Raw genomic sequence first — 19,922 nt, 5'->3', positions numbered from 1 at the left:
TATACACCACAGTCAAGTAGGATTTATCCCAGTTATGCAAAGCTCGCTTAACATTTGAAAATCAGTTAATGTAATCCGTCACATCAACAGGTTAAAGAAAAAATAACACATGATCATATCAATAGATGCAGAAAAAGCATTTGATAAAATTCAACATCCATTTATTGTAAAAACTCTTAGTAAATGAGGAATAGAGGGGAACTTCCTCAACTTGATAAAGAATATCTATGAAAAATCTACAGCTTACATCATACTTAATGTTGAGACAATAGAAGCTTTCCCATTAAGAACAAGAACAAGACAAGGATATCCCCTCTCATCACTCCTTTTCAACATTGTACTGGAAGTACTAGCTAATGCAATAAGACAAGAAAAGGAAATAAAATGTATACAGAATGGGAAGGAAGAAATAAAACTGTCTTTGCAGATGACATAGTCATCTATGTAGAAAATCTGAAAGAATTTACCAAAAAAAAAAAACAAAACTGCATAGAACTGGTAAGTGATTATAGCAAAATTGCAGGATACAAGGTTAATATACAAAAGCTAATTGCTTTCCTATATACTAGAAATGAGCAAGTGGAATTTGAAATTAAAAACACAATACCATTTACATTAGGACCCCCCAAAAATGAAATAGGTGTTAATCTAACAAAATATATACCAGATCTGTATGAGGAATATTTCAAAACCCTGAATGAAATCAAAGAACTAAATAAATGGAGAGAGATTTCGTGGGTAGGAAGATTCAATATTGTCAAAAATGTCAGTTTTTCCCAACTTGATCTATAGATTCAATGCAGTTGCAATCAAAATACCAGGAAGTTATTATGTGGATATTGACAGACTCATTCTAAAGTTTATATGGAGAGGCAGAAGACTCAGAATAGCCAACATAATATAGAAGGAAAAGAACAAGGTCATATGACTGACAGCAGCTGACTTCAAGACTTACTGTAAAGCTATAGAAAACAGCAAAGTGAAAGAATAGGCAAATGGATCAATGGATCGACAGAGAACCCAGAAATAGATCCACAGAATATAGGCAACTGATGTTTGCCAAAGGAGCAAAGGCAATACAACGGAGCAAAAATGACCTTTCCAACAAACAGTGCTGGAACAACTGGATATCCACATGCAAAATACTGAGTCTAGACACAGACCTTTCTTACATCCCTCACAAAAATTAACTCAAAATGGGTCATGACCTAAATGTAAAACACAAAACTATAGAACTCCTGGAAAATAACATAGGAGAAAATCTACATGATCTTGAGTATGATGATGACTTTTTAGATACAAAATGAAACATAATCCATGAAAGAAAGAATTGATAAGCTGGACTTCATTAAAATTAAAAACTTCTGCTCTGCCAAAGACAATATCAAGAGAATGAGGGAACAAGCTGTAGACTGGAAGAAAATACTTACAAAAGATACATTTGATAAAGGACCACTATCCAAAATATACCAAGAACTCTTAAAACTCAAAAATAAGAAAACAACCCAATTAAAAAACTGGGCCAAAGGTCTTAACAGACACCTCACCAAAGAAGATACACAGATGGCAAATAAACATATGAAAAGATGCTCCACATCATATGTAATCAGGGAGATGCAAATCAAAGCAATGATATACCACTGTATACCTATTAGAATGGCCAAAATCCAGAATACTGACAACACCAAATGCTGGTGAGGATATGGAGCAGTAGGAGCTCTCATTCATTGCTGGTGGGAGTGCAAAATGGTACAGCCACTTTGTTTTTTGCTTTCTTTTTTTTATATATATTTTTATTTGGTTGCACTGGGTCTTAGTTGTGGCAGGCGGGCTCCTCAGTTGTGGCATGCAAACCCTTACTTGCAGCATGCATGTGGGATCTAGTTCCCTGACAGGGAACAAACCCAGGCCCCCTGCATTGGGACCACGGAGTCTTAACCACTGTGCCACCAGGGAAGTCCCTGTACAGCCAATTTGGTGGTTTCTTTCAAAACCAAACATACTCTTGCCATACAATCCAGCAATCAGGCTCCTTGGTATTTACCCAAAGGAGTTGCAAACTTATGTCCACACAAACACCTGCACGTGGATGTTTATAGCAGCTTTATTCATAATAGTTAATACTTGGGAGCAACCAAGATGTCCTTCTGTGGGTGAATGGATAAGCTATGACATGTCCAGCAATGGAATAAGATTCAGCACTAATAGGAAATGAACTCTCAAGCCATGAAAAGACACAGGAATTTGAAACGCATACTACTAACTGAAAGAAACCCATCTGAAAAGGCTACACATACTGTATCATTCCAACTATGACATTCTGGAAAAGGCAAAATTATGGAGACAGTAAAAAGATCGGTGTTTGCCAGGGGTTGGGGGTGGTGGGTGGTACATGGAGGGATGAATAGGTGGAGCACAGAGGATTTTTAGGGCAGTGAAAATACTCTGTATACTATAAAGATGGATACATGTCATTAGACATTTGTCCAAACCCATAGAATATACAACCCCTAGAGTGAACTGTAATGTAAACAATGGACTTTGGGAGATAATGATGTATCAGTGTAGGTTCATCAACTGTTATGAATGTACCACTCTGGTGGGAGATGTTGATAGTGCAGACGACTGTGCGTGTGTGAAGGCAGTAAGTATGTAGGAAATTTTAAAATTTTCCTTTCAACTTTGCTACAAACCTAAAACTTCTCTTTAAAAAAAAAAATCTTAAAAAATCAGTGGAATAGCGACTTCCCTGGTGGCACAGTGGTTAAGAATCTGCCTGCCAGTGCAGGGGACACAGGTTTGAGCCCTGGTCCAGGAAGATCCCACATGCCGTGGAGCAACTAAGCCTGTGTGCCACAACTACTGAGCCTGTGCTCTAAAGCTTGTGAGCCACAACTACTGAGCCCGTGTGCCAGAACTACTAAAACCTGCATGCCTAGAGCCCGTGCTCCACAACAAGAGAAGCCACCTCAGTGAGAAGCCCACGCACCGCAAGGAAGAGTAGCCCCCGCTTGCTGCAACTAGAGAAAGCCCGTGTGCAGCAACGAAGACCCAACACAGCCAATAAATAAATAAATAAATAAATAATTTATTTAAAAGAAATCAATGGAGTATTAAGTTACATGAATGTATACAGTTGCAAAAACTCCTAGAACTGTACACTTAACTGGGTGCATTTTAGTGTGTATATATTAATATAGATACGATTGTATATTATATATGTAGAGTTGGTTTAAAAAATAGGAACTCTAGCCACACTGAGTTCATATTCCAGCTTTGTCTCTTACAAGCTGTTGACCTTGAGAAGTTAAGCTTTTATTTTTATTTTACTTCAGTTTCCTCATCTGTAAAATACGAATGATAATAGTAGCTGTTTCACAGGTTGTTGGGAAGATTAAATGAGATAATACGTAAAAAAGTGCTTAGAACAGTATATGACACAGAGTTAAGTGTTTAGCAAGTATTAACAAGGTTTAGAAGCTGCTTGCTATTGTGCAGAGTATCTGCTCTTTTTAAATGTGGTAATGATATTAACCTTCCTCTCATAGGCTTGGCTTGAGGATTAAATGAGAAAGAACATAAAAACAAGTCATCAGTAATATAAGCTATTTATTTCCATATGTAGGCTCCCTGAAAATTATATGTAATTTTCCCTGGGAAGTTAGTGAAGCTTTTCATGAGCTCTTTGGAATGGTCTGTCACCCCCACCCCTAATCTAGGATTAAGAGTTGCTACTTTAAACAACCTGAGAGTAATTTTTGAAAAGTCGTGGAAAAGTTATGGGCTTTGTAATCTGAAAACCAGGAATCAGTTGGAGTATTACCACATCCTAGCCTCAGTTTCTTTTTCTGTTAAACAGGGAGGGTAATACTATCCCATTACCTTGACAAGGTTTTGACAGGCAGGTTTAGAAATGTAGGTGAGAGTTCCACATTAACCATAAAAGTATACAAATAGTCACAGTATTACCGATTGAGAAGTAAAGTTGTATATCAGAGACTCTTTTGATTTTCATATATTGCATTTGTTCAGGAATTTTTCCCTGTAGAGGAGATTTTTTTTTTTTCACTTTTTGTTAAGTGTGAACTCTTACCCCTTGTTCTTAAAATGCATTTATTCCCTAGATTAATGTTTCTATTTGGATAGTTCCTTATTTTCTGGATTGCTTTTAGTAACAGTGTTTGAAAGCTTAAGAGTTTTGAAATCTTTGAAATACGCAATAATGTCTGGATTACTTACAAAGCCTGTGATTTGTAAAGTGAAGCAATTTTATTTTTTATAATAAATAGTACTCTTTACCTTGGTTTAGTATCTTTTAGTTCACAAAGCACTTGCTTGTTTTTCTTTCATTTGATCCCTAAAACAACTTTTGAGTTGAGCAGGGCAGATGTTATCTCTTGATGGAGGAGGAAGCTGATGTGTGAAAGGGTAAATGGCTTGTTCTAATCCCATAGTGAGTAAGGGATTTACCTGGGATTGGAACCCAGACTCTCTGATATTTAGTCTGGGGCTCTTTCCATAGATCCGCATACTATTTTTGTGAGAATATCTTGGTAAAATCAGCTCAGGGAAATTGCTATTAATGGTTGTTTTTGTTTTATTAAATTTTTTTAAAAACCAGAATCTTACAGAAAAGTTGGCAATATAGAGAACTTTTTGAAAAACCAGTTTTAAGTGAGGTGCTGACCTGATACCCCATCACCGCTGAATACTTCAGTGTGCTTTTCCTACAAACAAGGGCATTCTCCTGTATAACCACAATACAACCATCAAAATCAGGAAATTAACATTGATTCATTACTATCTCTAGTCATTAGACCTCGTTCATATTTCAGTCGTTGTCTCAATAACATTCTTTAGAGCAAAACAATCCAGTTCAGAATTATACATTGCATTTATTTGTCATGTCTCTTTTGTTTCCTTCAGTCTTTCCTTGATTTTCATGGCATTGACACCTTTGAAAATTGCAGGTCAGATATTTTTTAGATGGTCCCTCAATTTGAGTTTGTCTGATGTTTCCTCAAGATTAGATTCAGGTTAAGCACCTTGGACAGGATTATCATGGGTGTGATGCTGTGCTCTTCTCATTGCATTCTAGTAGTTTGTCCATTCCTGACGGTGATCACTTTAATGACTTGATTAAGGTAGTTTTTGCCAAACTTCTACACTGAAGAGTTACTCTTCGTCATTGCAATTAGTAAAGATTTTGTGGGAAGATACTTTAAAACCTCGTAAATACTCCATTTCTCATTAAGTTATCAATTTATTCATTTATATCAGTGTGGGCTCACAGTTTTCTGTTTATTTGATTGGTTAATAATCTGTTAATATCATTATTGATTTTGATGCTCACATTACCCAGATTGGCAGTGGGAGCCTTTTTAAGCTGTCTCCTGTATCCTTTTTTGACATGTCCCCATCATTCTTTGAGCACTTCTTTGCTTTCTGGCACAATGGGATGTTTCAGTCTCATCTTGTACTTTCTCTGCCCCAGCCCTGGAATCAGGTATTTCTCCAAGGACCCCGGTTGCTTTTAGAGGATGGTTGTATTTAGAAGCCAAGGTCTGGGTCCTAGATATGCTCATTGCTATTGGGGTGTTACTCCTGCCAAGGCCCTTTCAGTAGACAGAGCCAGGAAGTATGTGTGTGTTAAAAGTCAGGTCATACTTACAGTTCTCTATTATATATTTACTGAAAACCTTGAAATCACATTAGTATCTCCAACTCAAATTCAACTCCGTAGAACTCATTCTATTATGGTTTTCTGCTAACCTCAACTCTGAGAAAGCAGGCCTTCCTTACTGGTCTTGGGCTCGCGTTAGGCATGCTCCCCCATCACCTTCCACCCCATGCGGGTGCTCCACTCATTTACCTTGCTTTCCTGGGATTACAGCGGTTTGACATGCCCCTGGCCTCCCACTGCCCTGTGGATGCCCTGCTTGCCCTCTGATTCCCCATTATGCTAGGCAAGTCTCCTCTCACCCCACATAGCCTCCTCATACCTGCCCTGGCTCCCCACCCCACTCTAGGGTCCCTCGTGCTTGGACATGCTCCTCACCCTCTTGGCCTCTGATACCCGTGTTGGGCTGTCCCTCCATGGGGCACCTTTCACACTCCTTGTGTTTCAGCATCCTAGTTGTGGCTGCCCTTGAGCATGAATGCTTTTTCCAGCCCACTCAGGTTCTGGCTCCACATGCCAGGGTGCTTCCCCTCAGCGGATGCCTTCCTCATTCACTCTGATTTAACATCATATTGGCCAGGCCACCTCTTACCGTGGACGTTCTCCTACCTCGCTCATGATCTGATGCCTCTTGTTAGGTCACCCCCTCTGAGGGACATTTTCCTCACCCTGCTCAGGCTTTGACATCTCACGCTGAGCCATCGCCGATGTGGGCATCTACCCTGCTCTGCCCACATGATAGTTTTAGGAGTAAATTTTTCAGAAAGAGCAGAGGAAAACTTAGGGAAGGGGAGGCTCTTAAAATTTTTTTAAGAACAAAAATATTGACAAGGAAATGGATGCCATCTTTGCAAATGCTATTAATACGATTGGAGAGTCTAGATTTTACAGTGCTGCTCAGCACAGGAGAGAATTTATTAAAAGTGCATGGAGTACTGCACATTGTGGAGGGATGTGCAGGCTCTGTCCTTCTGCTTGAGATCCAGCTCTGCTTCTTCCAGTTAACTTGCTTTGCACATTGTGGCATAAGAATCTTTCCATAGGAATCTATGGTAAGGTAAAACTTTGTAACTCCTCTCATAGTAGTATCTATGTATCTTTATTAATCTGATCCTGAGAACAGTATTAGAAATGAAAAGTTAAGTGCAAAATCTTGAAATGACTTGTCTGTATAATTACACAACTAAGTTAATCATTTTCTGACAAGTCTCAACAGTGACAGCGTTCTTCTATGGAGGTGTTAACTTGTTATGGGTTAGAAAGCACCCTTTGATACAGCATTTTCAGCCTGGAAAAACGGCTTTAATTTCAGAGTCTACTGAAACAAATGGAGACTTGTTGGAAATATTAACACTACCTTTTTTGCTTGTATATCTAGCTTAAAGGAATCAGTGTTTATTAGGTGATGTTTGCTAGCACTTTCTGAAGTGTATACAGTTACTTTTGACCGTGTTGTCAACTTTTTTTTTTTTCCCTTGTGGTACGTGGGCCTCCCACTGTTGTGGCCCCTCCCGTTGCGGAGCACAGGCTCCGGACGCGCAGGCTCAGCGGCCATGGCTCACGGGCCCAGCCGCTCCGCGGCATGTGGGATCTTCCCGGACCGGGGCACGAACCCGTGTCCCCTGCATCGGCAGGCGGACTCTCAACCACTGCGCCACCAGGGAAGCCCCATGTTGTCAACTTTAAGACAGTTCAGTTGGTATGAATTTTGAAATACTATACGTCAGCCCCCTCGGCATATAAATTTGTAACTAAGGAGACAGTGCTGACGTTTTACCCTAGTCCATAGAGAATAGGTTGCTATTTTGCTTTAGAATACTAGCTGGTGTGAAGATTTGATAGCTGTGAACTGAGTAAGGGATCCCAGTACTGTGTGTGTCTCAGTTTGTACTTCTAAATAACAAAGGGTTGAGGGCCTAGCATGATGGCATAGTTATCATATGCAGCAGATACATTTTGTGAGGAGTTCGTGTTACATTTTTCTCCTAATCTCATAATACGTTGTAATTGAAGAAAAGTAGGTCCTAATTGAAAGCTGATGATCCAGCAGAGTGATCAATAGCATGATGCTCTTTTAAAAAAATTAGCTTTCCCGCTGCCTGAATATTGTCAAAGCCTTTGTTTCATGACTTCAAGCTGAGTGTACTTAATCATTTTGAGAACATGGCCCTGAGCACAGAGCATGGCCCTTCCAGTCAATCACTGAGAATTGTGTTCAGAAGAGTGTGGTATTGAATAGAAATGCTCTCTTGCCTTACTCTCAGGCTTCATTCTCCCAGAGGCAAGAACCTACCAGACCTCCCTTCTTTCAAACACATTTTAACTGCTTGTGTGTCATTTTTCATATTTAAGAGCCAAGGCTGTTGTCAGCAGGTGTGACTTATTGATACCTTTGACTCCAAAGGAAAACATCTTAAAGAATAACAGTCAGGTGTAAGCAGTGTATATTCAGTAAGTTACCTCTTGTTAGAGAAACAGTTACTGGGAACTGGAAACTATGTGTCAGATGTTGGAGGAAAACTCATTCATCAGACATTTATTGTGCCAGGTGTGGGACTAGGATATGAGAAGACATTTGGCGCCCTCAAGGAGCTGCCACTCTAGTGGGGAAGACAGATATTTGATTAGAGGCACACGGGTGGTTCTCCACCTTGGCTGCACATTGGAATAAGTTGGGGAGGTTTTAAAAAAACAAACAGACAATGCCTAGAGATTCTGATTTAATTGTTCTGAGGTGTGGCCTGGGCGTCAGGACTTTTAAAAGCTCCCCAGGTAGTTGTGATTGTGTCAGGGTCGAATGTGGTAAGAGCTGCAAAAGTGGGGAAGTACAGGGTGCCTTGGGAGCACGGAGGAGGGGCACTTAACCCAGTCTAGGATGTGAGTGTGGGGGGATTGAGAAGACTTCCCAGAGAGGAGGAAATGCCTGAGCTAAGCCTTGATGAAAAAGACTGGACAGATAGTTCCTTCCAGAAGAGCAGCTGAATAAGGTAGAACAGTAAAGTGGTGAGTGCCTTTGGATGATCCATGCTGATTCTGCCGCTACTTTGCTTTGACTTTGGCTAGTTTATCCTCTGAGTTTCAGTGTCCTCATCTCTAAACTGGGGGTAATAATACTTACAGGGTTGTTGAAGATTATCTGAGATAATGCATGTACAGTGCTTAGGATCATGACTGGCACCTAGGAAACAGATACGGGCTGTGGTATGGTAATGATGTTATCGTTAGAGAATCAGAGCATGGATTGTTCAGAGAGCTACAAGTAGTTCTCTATAGCTGGATCTTAGGGTGCAAGACTGCACGAGGTAAGGGTGGGTGGCAAAAAAGAGCTTGGCAGATGGGCGGAGTTCCAGATCATGGAGGTATAAGAGTATAAGGCAACTAATGATGGGATATCATGGCAGAACCAGGACATTTCCATGGTAATATGTTAAGATATGATGTGCTCTGGGAAAGCTTGGGTCTGTATTGGAAAATGGCTCAGAATATAGTATTTTTAACTTCATTACATGTACTGAATTAGCAGGAGTGTTAATAGGACAGAAATAGGATTTTCAGTTCCTTTAGCCAAGTAGTTAAAAATATTAAGCATCTTAAAGAGTAATGGAGGAAATAAGTAGTCTCAAGGTATTCAGTAGTTCCAGAGATTCTCTGGAAATTGTTACAGTATTAGTGGTTTAATAAAAATATTAAGTAAGAGTTGCTTGGCCATTTACATTTAGAGGAGACACATTAAAACTTATTTTTTGATGTGCAGAGAAATAGAAAATGCTTCCATCTGCATTGGCTTCACTGGCCCTTATGTATATTTGTCGGTATGTTATATAACTTGTCACAGTGTCACAACATTAGTCACTACTTCTTCTGGGTCCCTTTCTTTTTCTCTTCTTCTGGGACCCCTATAATTCGAATGTTGGTGCGTTTAATGTTGTCCCAGAGGTCTCTGAGACTGTCCTCAATTCTTTTCATTCTTTTTTCTTTATTCTGCTCTGCAGTAGTTATTTCCACTATTTTGTCTTCCAGGTCACTTATCTGTTCTTCTGCCTCAGTTATTCTGCTATTGATCCCTTCTGGAGTATTTTAAAATACATTTATTGTGTTGTTCATCGTTGCTTCTTTCCTCTTTAGTTCTTCTAGGTCCTTGTTAAATGTTTCTTGCATTTTCTCTATTCTATTTCCAAGATTTTGGATCATCTTTACTATCTTTATTCTGAATTCTTTTTCAGGTAGACTGCCTATTTCCTCTTCATTTGTTAAGTCTGGTGGGTTTTTACCTTGCTTCTTCATCTGCTGTGTGTTTTTCTGTCTTTTCATTTTGCTTATCTTACTGTATTTGGGGTCTCCTTTTTGCAGGCTGCAGGTTCGTAGTTTCCGTTGTTTTTGGTGTCTGTCCCCAGTGGCTAAGGTTGGTTCAGTGGGTTGTGTAGGCTTCCTGGTGGAGGGGACTAGTGCCTGTGTTCTGGTGGATGAGGCTGGATCTTGTCTTTCTGAGTGGCAGGTCCACATCTGGTGGTGTGTTTTGGGGTATCTGTAGCCTTATTATGATTTTAGGCAGCCTCTCTGCTAATGGATGGGGCTGTGTTCCTGTCTTGCTAGTTGTTTGGCATAGGACGTCCAGCACTGTAGTCTGCTGGTCGTTGAGTGAAGCTGGGTGCTGGTGTTGAGATGGAGATCTCTGGGAGATTTTTGCCGTTTGATATTAAGTGGAGCTGGGAGGTAATATCGCAGCTGTGGACCAGTGTCCTGAAGTTGGCTCTCCCACCTCAGAGGCACAGCACTGACTCCTGGCTGCAGCACCAAGAGCCTTTCATCCACACGGCTGGCACAAGGTGGCCATCCCTGGTTTCACATCAACATGGTCTCAGGCACAAACCTCCTTGTTTTTCCATTTTGTCTTTAAGTTACTTGTTGAACCAACCGGCCCGCCGTCCCCACGACTGTCGCGGCTTTGGCCGCCGGAGCCCCTCCAGAGCCGGCAGCCTCAGTGAGGCTGCCCTCCCCTCGGGCTCCGGGGCAGTTCCGTGAGGGCGGAGGGAAGAGACCCCGAGCCAGGCGTTCCAGCTCTGCGGAAACGCGGGCTCCGTTCTCTCACTACTTCTTCTGTAATGTAACATGTAAATGATCATGGATGAGCATGACTATAACTTGTATAGTCCAGTTTAGTTTGTTCTTAGGGTTGTAGTCAGCTTTTTTCTTTTTTTTTCCCTAAAGAGACTGTCATAATCTTTGGCTCCATGTAATAGAGCTCTGGCAGCTATTTGAACTGAGTAAGAAACTTAGGTAGTTTTATTATGCATTACAATGAGGCAGTAACTATGGGTAACACTAGAAGAGAAGTTAGCTTCATTGCTTCCACAAATGCTTATTTTCTTTGAAATCTTTTATTGCAAAAGCACTGTTGAAATGATGGATTATTGAGGTATACCTTATGTTTATTTTATGTTATATGTGCAAATTATTTGGAAGAAGAATTCCATTTAACTAGATCAGTGGTTCTTAAAGCGTGATCACTAGTCCAGCAGCATCACTATTACCTGGGTACTTATTGGAAATGCTAATTCTTGGGTCCTACCCCAGAAACCCTGGAGGTGGGGCTTCAAATCTATCTTTTAACATGCTAAAGTTTGAGTCATAAAAGTGTATAATCACTCCAGTCATTTATTGAAATCCTTTAGACCCCAGGAAAGCTAGTCTGTACTTCCTTTATTCCTTCTCAATATTTATTTGATTCTGGCTATGTGCCAGGCACTGTCTAGGTACCTGGGAAAAGCTAGTGGGTATGACAGACAAAAATCCCTGCTCTCCTGCAGTTTACATTTAGAGGAGGGAAACAGGTTGTGATTGGTGTGATGTGGAGAATTAAAATTCGATGGTAGAGAGTGTGTTGGGGAAGGCCTTTCTGAGGTCAGGTATAAGCCTTATTTTGAATGACAGGAAGGACCACCTGTATGAAGATCAATACAAAAGGCTATAAGATAGGAATGAATTAGGTGTGTTTAGGAGCAGACAGAAGGCCAGTATGGCTAGAGTGCAGTGGGCAAGGAGAGAGAGGTATGAAATGAAATTGGAGAGACAGGCAGAGGCCAGATAATGTAGGACCTTGTAAGGACTTTTTTCCTTCTCATTTTTTTAATTATAGTAAAATGCACATAACATAAAATTTATCAGCCTAACCACTTTTCAGTGTATGGTTCAGTGATATTAAGTACACTCATATTCTTGTGCAACCATCGCCACCATCCATCTCCAGAACTGAGTTTGGTGGGCTTTTTTTTTTTTTTTTTTCCGCTTAACTGGTGGATATCAGGAAATGCAAGTCTGAGGAAGAAAAGTGCCATTTGTTAAGTTAGAAATGCTTCTTAGAAATCCAGATGGGAAAGTTGAGCAGGCAGTTGCTAAGGGAATCTGGGGTCAGGGAAGAAGTCGGGTTGGAGACAGGATTTTGGGGCTCATCAGCATTTGCCTGGTAATTAATGCTGTGAGACTGAATGAGATCATTTAAGTAATGAGTGTAGACAGGGAGAGGTCCAGCACTAAGTTCAAGGGTAGGAGAGCTTATGTGAGAAGGAATCAGCAAAGGAGCAGCCAGTAAGGCAGGAAGAATACCAGTTGAGAGTGATGTCCTGGCAGGCAAGTGAAGAAAGTGTTTGGAGAAGGAGGGCAGATCAATCAGCTGTGTCAAATGCTGCTGAGAGGTTAAGACAAGCATCGAGAATTTACCCTTTTGGCACATTTTAGCAATGTGGAGGTCATTGGTGATCATGCCAAGTTGTCTCAGTGGTGTAGTGGGTTCAGAAGCCTGGTTGAAGTGTGTTAAAGAGAAAGGGAGGAGAAGCAGCAGAGATATAATGAGTTTAGACAACATTAGGATGTTCTTCGCTTAGAGAGATAGCAGATCTGTACAAACCACCTTAACTTAGTGGCACAGGTTAACATGTCGGAGCTCCAGTGTTAAAAAATTTGATATGTAACACCTTTGTATGCTCATGTTTTTTCCTTTCAATTTTTTAAATGGGGAAAAATAAGCTTAAAAGTGGACATTTGGGTAAAAAATGCGTGGAATCTCCAAGGAATCTCCATGGAGTCGTAGGGTCCTGCAGAATACGTTTTGAAAGTCATTATCTTAATCCCGAGGAATGAAATTCTGAGATGAAATTCAGCCAGTTGCAAAATAGGCTTAAAGATATTTTTAGATTTTAGAGGGAATCTTCCTCGTACTCTTCAGATGACCTTAGAACATTCCTTTCTTTCAACAAACCCTCTACTTTGAGATTATTTGAATGAAGGGGATATTCCATATGGTATTTTCCACAGATGTTTTGGTGACCAAAGGATGCTGACCTTGTAGGTCTTTTTGTACTCTCTTGCAGGAAAAAAAAGGCATGAAACATTTTCAAACAGCTTTCTTAAAACTTGAGTTTACTTTTATTTAGTTAAGTAAGATACTCTGATTTAATGTCTAATTTAAAAATTATATTGGACAAAGGTATATTTAAATTCCTTGACTTTTAGAGCAGCCAACTCTTTTCACTCTAGGTACTTATTTAAGGCACAAGCCCAAATTTCTCCTCAGTGAGGAAGTAATGATCCTTCACATGAGAAATAAGTAGATCCCTGATCGACAGACAACTACCCCTGAGGAAGTAGAGGGAGTATTACGGTATTTTACTGAGTCTAAGATGCCATTATTTATAAGATGCACTGTTACTATATGTACTACTTACTACCAGGAAAGAAAAAAATGTTGCCATTTAGAATTGTAAGATGCAATAGATTGTAAGATTTGGGAAAATGTGGGGAAAAAATTTCATCTTAGAATCAATGAAACACAATTTGAGCTCCCGGAGGTCTGAGTTGCAGCTCTGACTGTGTTTCTAACTAGTTGTGAGACTACTGACAAGTCACTTAGAATCTCTTTGCTTCAGGTTTCTCACCTGTATGGTGAGGGTGATGACTGATCCACATACCTCATAGGATTATAATGAGGATGGAATGAGATAAATGAGATAGTTATTTTGAAAAGTGGAATCTACTGGGCAAATTCAGGGTATTTAGTTGATTGAAATTAAGCCTTAGATCTGATTAGGCAACTCAGAAAGTTTCTTCTCTGAGCTTTGTTGTCAGGTTTAAAATAGAATTCAGTCATAGATGTTTGAATGTGTAACATTTTCTTCTACTAAATGATTTTCATGCAACCTGGAAAGAATCTTTTTATTGTAGTTTTAGAATCAAAGAGAAAATCTGAAGATACTATGACTCCGATGTTCTTATCACTCAGAATGAGCAACTGTTAACATTCTCTTAGTGCTATGATCTTTTAAAAACTTAATATAAAATATTTATGACATAAAAAGGTAAAAGGATATAATAATGAACATTCATATACTTGCCATTGACAATTTCGGCAAAGCCCCCTATTAGCATCCTGTCTTTATTATAGCCTAATGAGATAGGATACTGTTTCTCTTATTTGAGTCTTTAAAACCTGTAAATAAACAAGTTAACTTCATCTGAATATTTTATCCTGGAGTATGAGGGAGAAGGTTACTTTGTGCTAGTGTTGCCTTGGTTTGAGTTTCCTCAAAATTCTATTTATGGTTTTGGAGATCAGCTGTGTAAACTGGAAATATGACATCTGTAAAATCATAATAATGGCTAAGCTATTATATGCCAAACATTGTATCTAGGCAATTTTTGTGTGTTTTCTTTACATTTCACAATAGTTCTTCTGGTTAGCTATTTTCATTTTATAGATTAGGAGGGCGTGGCTCAGAGAAGTTGAGTAACTTGTCCAAAGTTCCACAGCCATTAAGTTGCGGAGCTAATGATTTTAATCAAGGTCTGCCCTATACCACAGCCTGCATATTCTATACCATGCTCCCTCAATACTTGTCAGTAATCACAATCTGTTTCTTTTATAGGCAAAACCCAGAGACCATGTTTGAAGTGTATGTTGAAGTGGCCTATCCTAGGACAGGTGGCACTGTTTCAGGTATTTGCATGTTCCATTATGATATGGCGTGTTTGTTTATTGTATGAGCTAGCCATGCACATCGGATAATATGTGAATATTCTAAGCGGTTACTTATCTTTAAGTATGTTTAAGTGTCTTTCCCTTTTATCTGTGCCCACATCATCCTAGGGAATGGAGAATAATTGCAGTGAACAATTTAAATTAAGAGTTTTACTATAACAGCCTTGAAATATGGCTTTATTCATTGTAATCATTGGGTTTTGGTTTGTATCTTTCAGAGATGCCTGGAAGTCAACTATTTAGTGTGAAATATTGTCACCTTGCTAATAAGGTTTAGAATTAGGTTACAAAATAATATAAAGGGAAATCTCTGCCAGTAAACTGGAAGGAGATGTTTGAAATGGATTTAGTTCAGTAAATTTTGTCAGCTGGTTAAAGAAAGGTTGGAACTTAATTGAAGGAGACACCTCCTCTGACTTTAGCTTTTGGACTAATTTGGACATGTATTCCTGAGCAACAGGGTCTTGGATAAGGTTAGAGTATCTTGTGTAGGTTGAGTAAATCACTTCTTGACCTAAAATCCTTCTTGGTTAATGAGAAAAAATAACCTTCTGACCTAGTGTTCTTTTTCCTGGTGCCTAAGAGAGTGATGCATTTGCCAAAGGTCTGTTAGGGAGCGGCTCTCGGTCCACACACCAACAGTTGCATGTATTATTTGGTGTTTATGGAGAATGAATTTATTTGGATTAGAAACTTGGAGTAATCAGGATTCCAATGGCAGTTATGCCCGTAATTGGCTATACAAACCTTGGACATATTTTCTACTTCATTATTTTAATTAGATTGTAATACTCATAAAATAGTTACCTTTTATTGAGTATCTGTTGTTCTGTTGTCCTACATGCTTGACATACATAGTCAGTCCTTACAATACAACCCTTAAAGATAGTTGGATGGTGTCTCCATTATGCCTATGAGAAAACAGAGTCTGAGAGGTCAAATAACTTACCAAGATTTTACAGCTACTGTGTGGAATAGCCAGGGTTTTAGGTTCAAGTCCTCTTCATTCTGCTAAGTTGCCTTCTTGAGGACAGTGACCATGTTGTACACATCTCTCCATGTCATCTGCAGGGCTTTGTACAATGTCACCAATATTTGTTAAAATGAATACATTTCTCAATATCAAAAGTGAGAATTGCGTGTGCTCCACTTTCTGGATTATTTCATGAAGGCTGTGAAACATGTTATATAAAGTTATGGTCATTCTAGAAGTAGAATGTTAATATTCATCTTAAGTTATGCCTCTAATTGTGCAAACCATTGGATTGGGAAGGGAAGTAGCTGATACTAGGTGTGTTCGTGCAGCAGTACCTCTGTGAGCTGACTCGTCAGAGTAACCAGTTGGTGATGGCTGTGATTTGACAGATTTAAGGACAAAAACTTTTCTTATTTCTACAGTTGCTAATGTTCCCCCTTTCAATGCTGTAGGATTTTTTCCCCCAAAGTTAAAATGAATTTTCTTGGGGAATGTGAACGAAGTTTGATGAGTACAAATAAGAAAAAGGAACAAAATGGAGTCTTTACCTTATCCTCTTCTTTCAGTCATCTAATTCCTCTCCCCGTAGACAACTCTTTTCTTGTTTAACCCTTTAGTTTACTTTTTAAAAACTTTAAATTTTGAAAATATTTTATTTCAAGTTTTTTTTTTTTCCCGGTATGTGGGCCTCTCACTGTTATGGCCTCTCCCGTTGTGGAGCACAGGCTCCGGATGTGCAGGCTCAACGGCCATGGCTCATGGGCCCAGCCTCTCCGCGGCACGCGGGATCTTCCCGGACTGGGGCACGAACCCGTGTCCCCTGCCTCGGCAGGCAGACTCTCAACCACTGTGCCACCAGGGAAGCCCTGAAAATATTTTAAAAGATAAAAGTTACAAGAATAGTTATGTGCATACTCCCTTTTCCTTAGATTCATCAATTGTTACTATTTTGCCACATTTGCTTTATTACTCTGTGTGTATTTTTTGCTGAACCTTTTGAGAATAAGTTGCAGACTTTGTGACCCTTCACCCCTAAATACTTCAGGATATATCTCCTAAGAATAAGGACATTTTCTTAAATAACTCCAGTACAGTTACCAGAATAAGAAAGTTAATGTCATTTGTCCATGTTCAATCAGTTGTCCCAATAATATCCTTTATAGCACTTTCGCCTCTGATCCAGAGAATTCAGGATCATGTAATCCGTTTAGTTTTCACATCTATTTATTTTTTTTTAGTCTGGAACAGTTTTGCAACCTTGTTTTTTTATAAACCTTTGTGAAATGTTTTTGAAGAAATTAGGTCTCTTGTTTTGTATAAAGTCCCTGGGTTTGAATCTGATTGTATCCTCATGATTAGATTAGGTTATGGATTTTGGGTGGGAATATTTCAACCGTGATATTGTATCCTTCTCAGTGTATCATATCAGCAGGGACATGATGTCCATCCCATTATTTGTGGAAAAATGTGCATAAAACTTTTGTGTACAGTTTAATAATTATAAAGTGAGTACCCATGTTACTGCTATTCAGGTTAAGACAAATAATATTGCCTGGTTCTAAGGAAATTCTGGTCCTGGCAAGAAGACCCCTGCCCTAGCCCTGTGCTTTAGAGGGCCATGCTTTGGCCTTCTTCTGAAGTGCCCCCTTCAGGCAAGGAGTCTGTGGGGCCTGTGGGACATGCCCATTTAGAGCCCAAACCCTTCCATCCTAGACAAACTTTGAATACCTAGGATCTAAGAATTTCTTGACCCAGTGGCCCCAGGTTTATTTCCAGAGTCTGTGTGAGTCTTCTCTAGGGTTTGTCCTTCTGAGGGTAGACTGGCTACTGGTGTACACACCTCTAGGCCCAAGGGGTGGCCTAAGGGTATCTGTTTGTGGGGAGTAGGGTATGCAATGGAGCTTGGGCTTGTGAGTGGAGGTAACTGCATCCCTGTGTGTGAGGTTCCTGGCAGTGTGGGATGGAAAAGGGGGAGATGGACAGTGGGCCAGTGGCCAGTTTTCCCTGAACCATGTTTCTACGTGGAACTCTAAGGAATCCAAGAATTTTCAGTGTGAATCTGTCCTTCCAAGTAGTTATGATAGGAGGATGGAACATATTTTATTTAATAGTTTGTTAGCTTATTTCATATCTTGTAAATATTTAGACATTTGGTTTGTAGGCCTCTGTTTGTACTCTTGCCAAGGCCCTGTAAATGTTAGAGGTGGGGCTGGCCAGTGCCCCAGAAGTCCCTCCACTCCCCTTCTCCAGAGGTAACTACTATCCTGACTTTTATGATACTCATTTCTTTGTTTTTCTTTGTAGCTTTACCACATAAGTATAGTTCCTTGAAAAATTTAATTTAGTAGTGCCTGTTTCTGAATTTTATAGAATTATTCTGTGTGTAGTTTTGCTGCTTGTTTGCTCAAGTCTGTGAGGGTCCTCTGTGTTGTTGTGTGTCATTTATTTTCATTGCAGTGTAATACACTTTAATATTATATCACAGTTTATTCATTCTACTGTTGAAAGCACTTGAAGTTGTTTGCAGTTTTTGGCTATTACAAGCAAGGCTGCTGTGATCTTTATACATAAATCCTGGAGCATGTAAACATACTTTTACATAGGATATATACCATATTTGATTACTAGATAATGCTAAATTGTTTTTCAAAGTTGATTGTGCTTGTCTACACTCCCTTCAGCAGTGTTTGATAGTCTTTATTGTTGAACATCTTCATTAATTCTTAATACAATTAAATTTGTTGGGTTTGGCCAACCTGATAGTTGTGTGGTAGTATCTCCTTGTTGCTTTTATTTGCATTTTCCTGGTGACTAATGAGATTGAGCACCTTTTCATATGCTTATGCTCGTGAATACCTTTCTTTTTAAAGTGCCTGTTCAAGGCTTACTCATTTTTTAATTGTTTTCTATTTTTTCCTTGTTGATTTATAAGAAATTGTTTGTCCTGCTACTATTAATTATCTGGTCAAGTGTGTTGTAGATATTGTCTCCTACTCTATGATTTGTCTTTCCCTCTCTTTCTGGTATCTTTGATCAAAACTTCTTGATTTTCATATCTACAGTTTATCAATGTTTTCCTACCCTACAGATAAGAAACTATTATCCTATATTTTCTTCTGAGAAATTTATAGTTTTGTCTTTCACATTCTTTAATATATCAAGGATTTTAATTTTCTATTAGATGATTAATATCCAGAAAAGCTAAACTTAAATTTGATTCCTTATCCATGATTTTTAAAAATTGGGAAACTAAATAAAGCCAAATTACTAAGATACACTATTCCTCTACATAAAATGTGTTTTTATAAAATGGTCAGGTACTTCTAAATAATACCTAAAAAATTACCTCACAAAGAAAGAGGGTGACAAATGTGAGAAAGGCTGGTAAGAAATACTACTAGACGTTAAAGACAGTTCTTTTTCCCATCGATTACTTTTAATGTCTGAACTAGTGAAGGTATTGTCAACTCTCATGTGTTCTTTGCTCTGAAAGCATTCCATGACATCCATGGAAGGGACATGTATTCTGTCAGTTCTACTTAGATATTGCATCCAGACCTGTGGCACTGAGTGGGACATCTTCCAAAGATTGTGCAAATAAAATTTGGGTACACAAACTGAACTCATGGTGCTGCTTACTTTCTTTGGGAATTCGTAAGATTTCCTAGTTCCTAATACCAGTGAATAAGCTGTCACTTAGTATTTGATTTTAGGTAACTTTTGTCTACTTCTACAACCTCTTTTTTTTTAATACAACTTATTATATCTGCCTTTTTCTGATACTATTTAAGCCTTATTTTTGCCATTTAGATGATTGCAAAGAATGTGTCTTAAAATTAGTCTTTGTTCATTGGATCTGCATCTCTGATCTCTGCCAAAATATCTGAGCAAACTTAAATATAAACCTTACGCTATACAGTACTAGTGTCTGGGCATAATCTTCTCTTTGAAGTTTGTTTGCATCCCCCAGAGGGCTTAATTCCCTGCTGTGAGAAGGTGGGTTAGAAAGCACTGAAACTACTTTATGGGTCTTTAATTGGAGGATTTAGTATACATTTTGTTCTATAAATTTCTGTGGGAGTTTCATTCTTATGATTTTTTCTTATACTGTGGTATATTATGTTCTCATTGTAAATTAAAAAAAATACTAAAAATTTTCCAATTATTTGAGTACATATTGGCAGATCATCCCTGGTGTGTATTTTTTTCTATTTATCTTTAAATTTTTTAAAAAA

At 39.0% G+C, this 19,922-nt stretch overlaps 1 protein-coding gene across 3 annotated transcripts in view; it reads left to right on the top strand.

Annotated features, from left to right (window-relative positions):
• The first annotated feature begins 14,264 nt into the window (after positions 1–14,264).
• DENND1A (DENN domain containing 1A) overlaps positions 14,265–19,922 on the top strand; it is a 494,445-nt gene continuing 488,787 nt past the window's right edge. For all 3 annotated transcript variants that reach the window (XM_079927842.1, XM_079927841.1, XM_079927840.1), the window contains exon 1: positions 14,265–14,669. In XM_079927842.1, the coding sequence (XP_079783968.1) occupies positions 14,552–14,669 (118 nt within the window). In that variant the 5' untranslated portion in view covers positions 14,265–14,551. The remainder of the gene's footprint in view (positions 14,670–19,922) is intronic.

This window comes from Stenella coeruleoalba (assembly GCF_951394435.1).
Source record: "Stenella coeruleoalba genome assembly, chromosome: 7".
Classification (NCBI taxonomy): Eukaryota; Metazoa; Chordata; class Mammalia; order Artiodactyla; family Delphinidae; genus Stenella; species Stenella coeruleoalba.
Note: the sequence above shows the minus strand (reverse complement) of the source record. Positions and strands in the feature narration are given on the sequence as shown.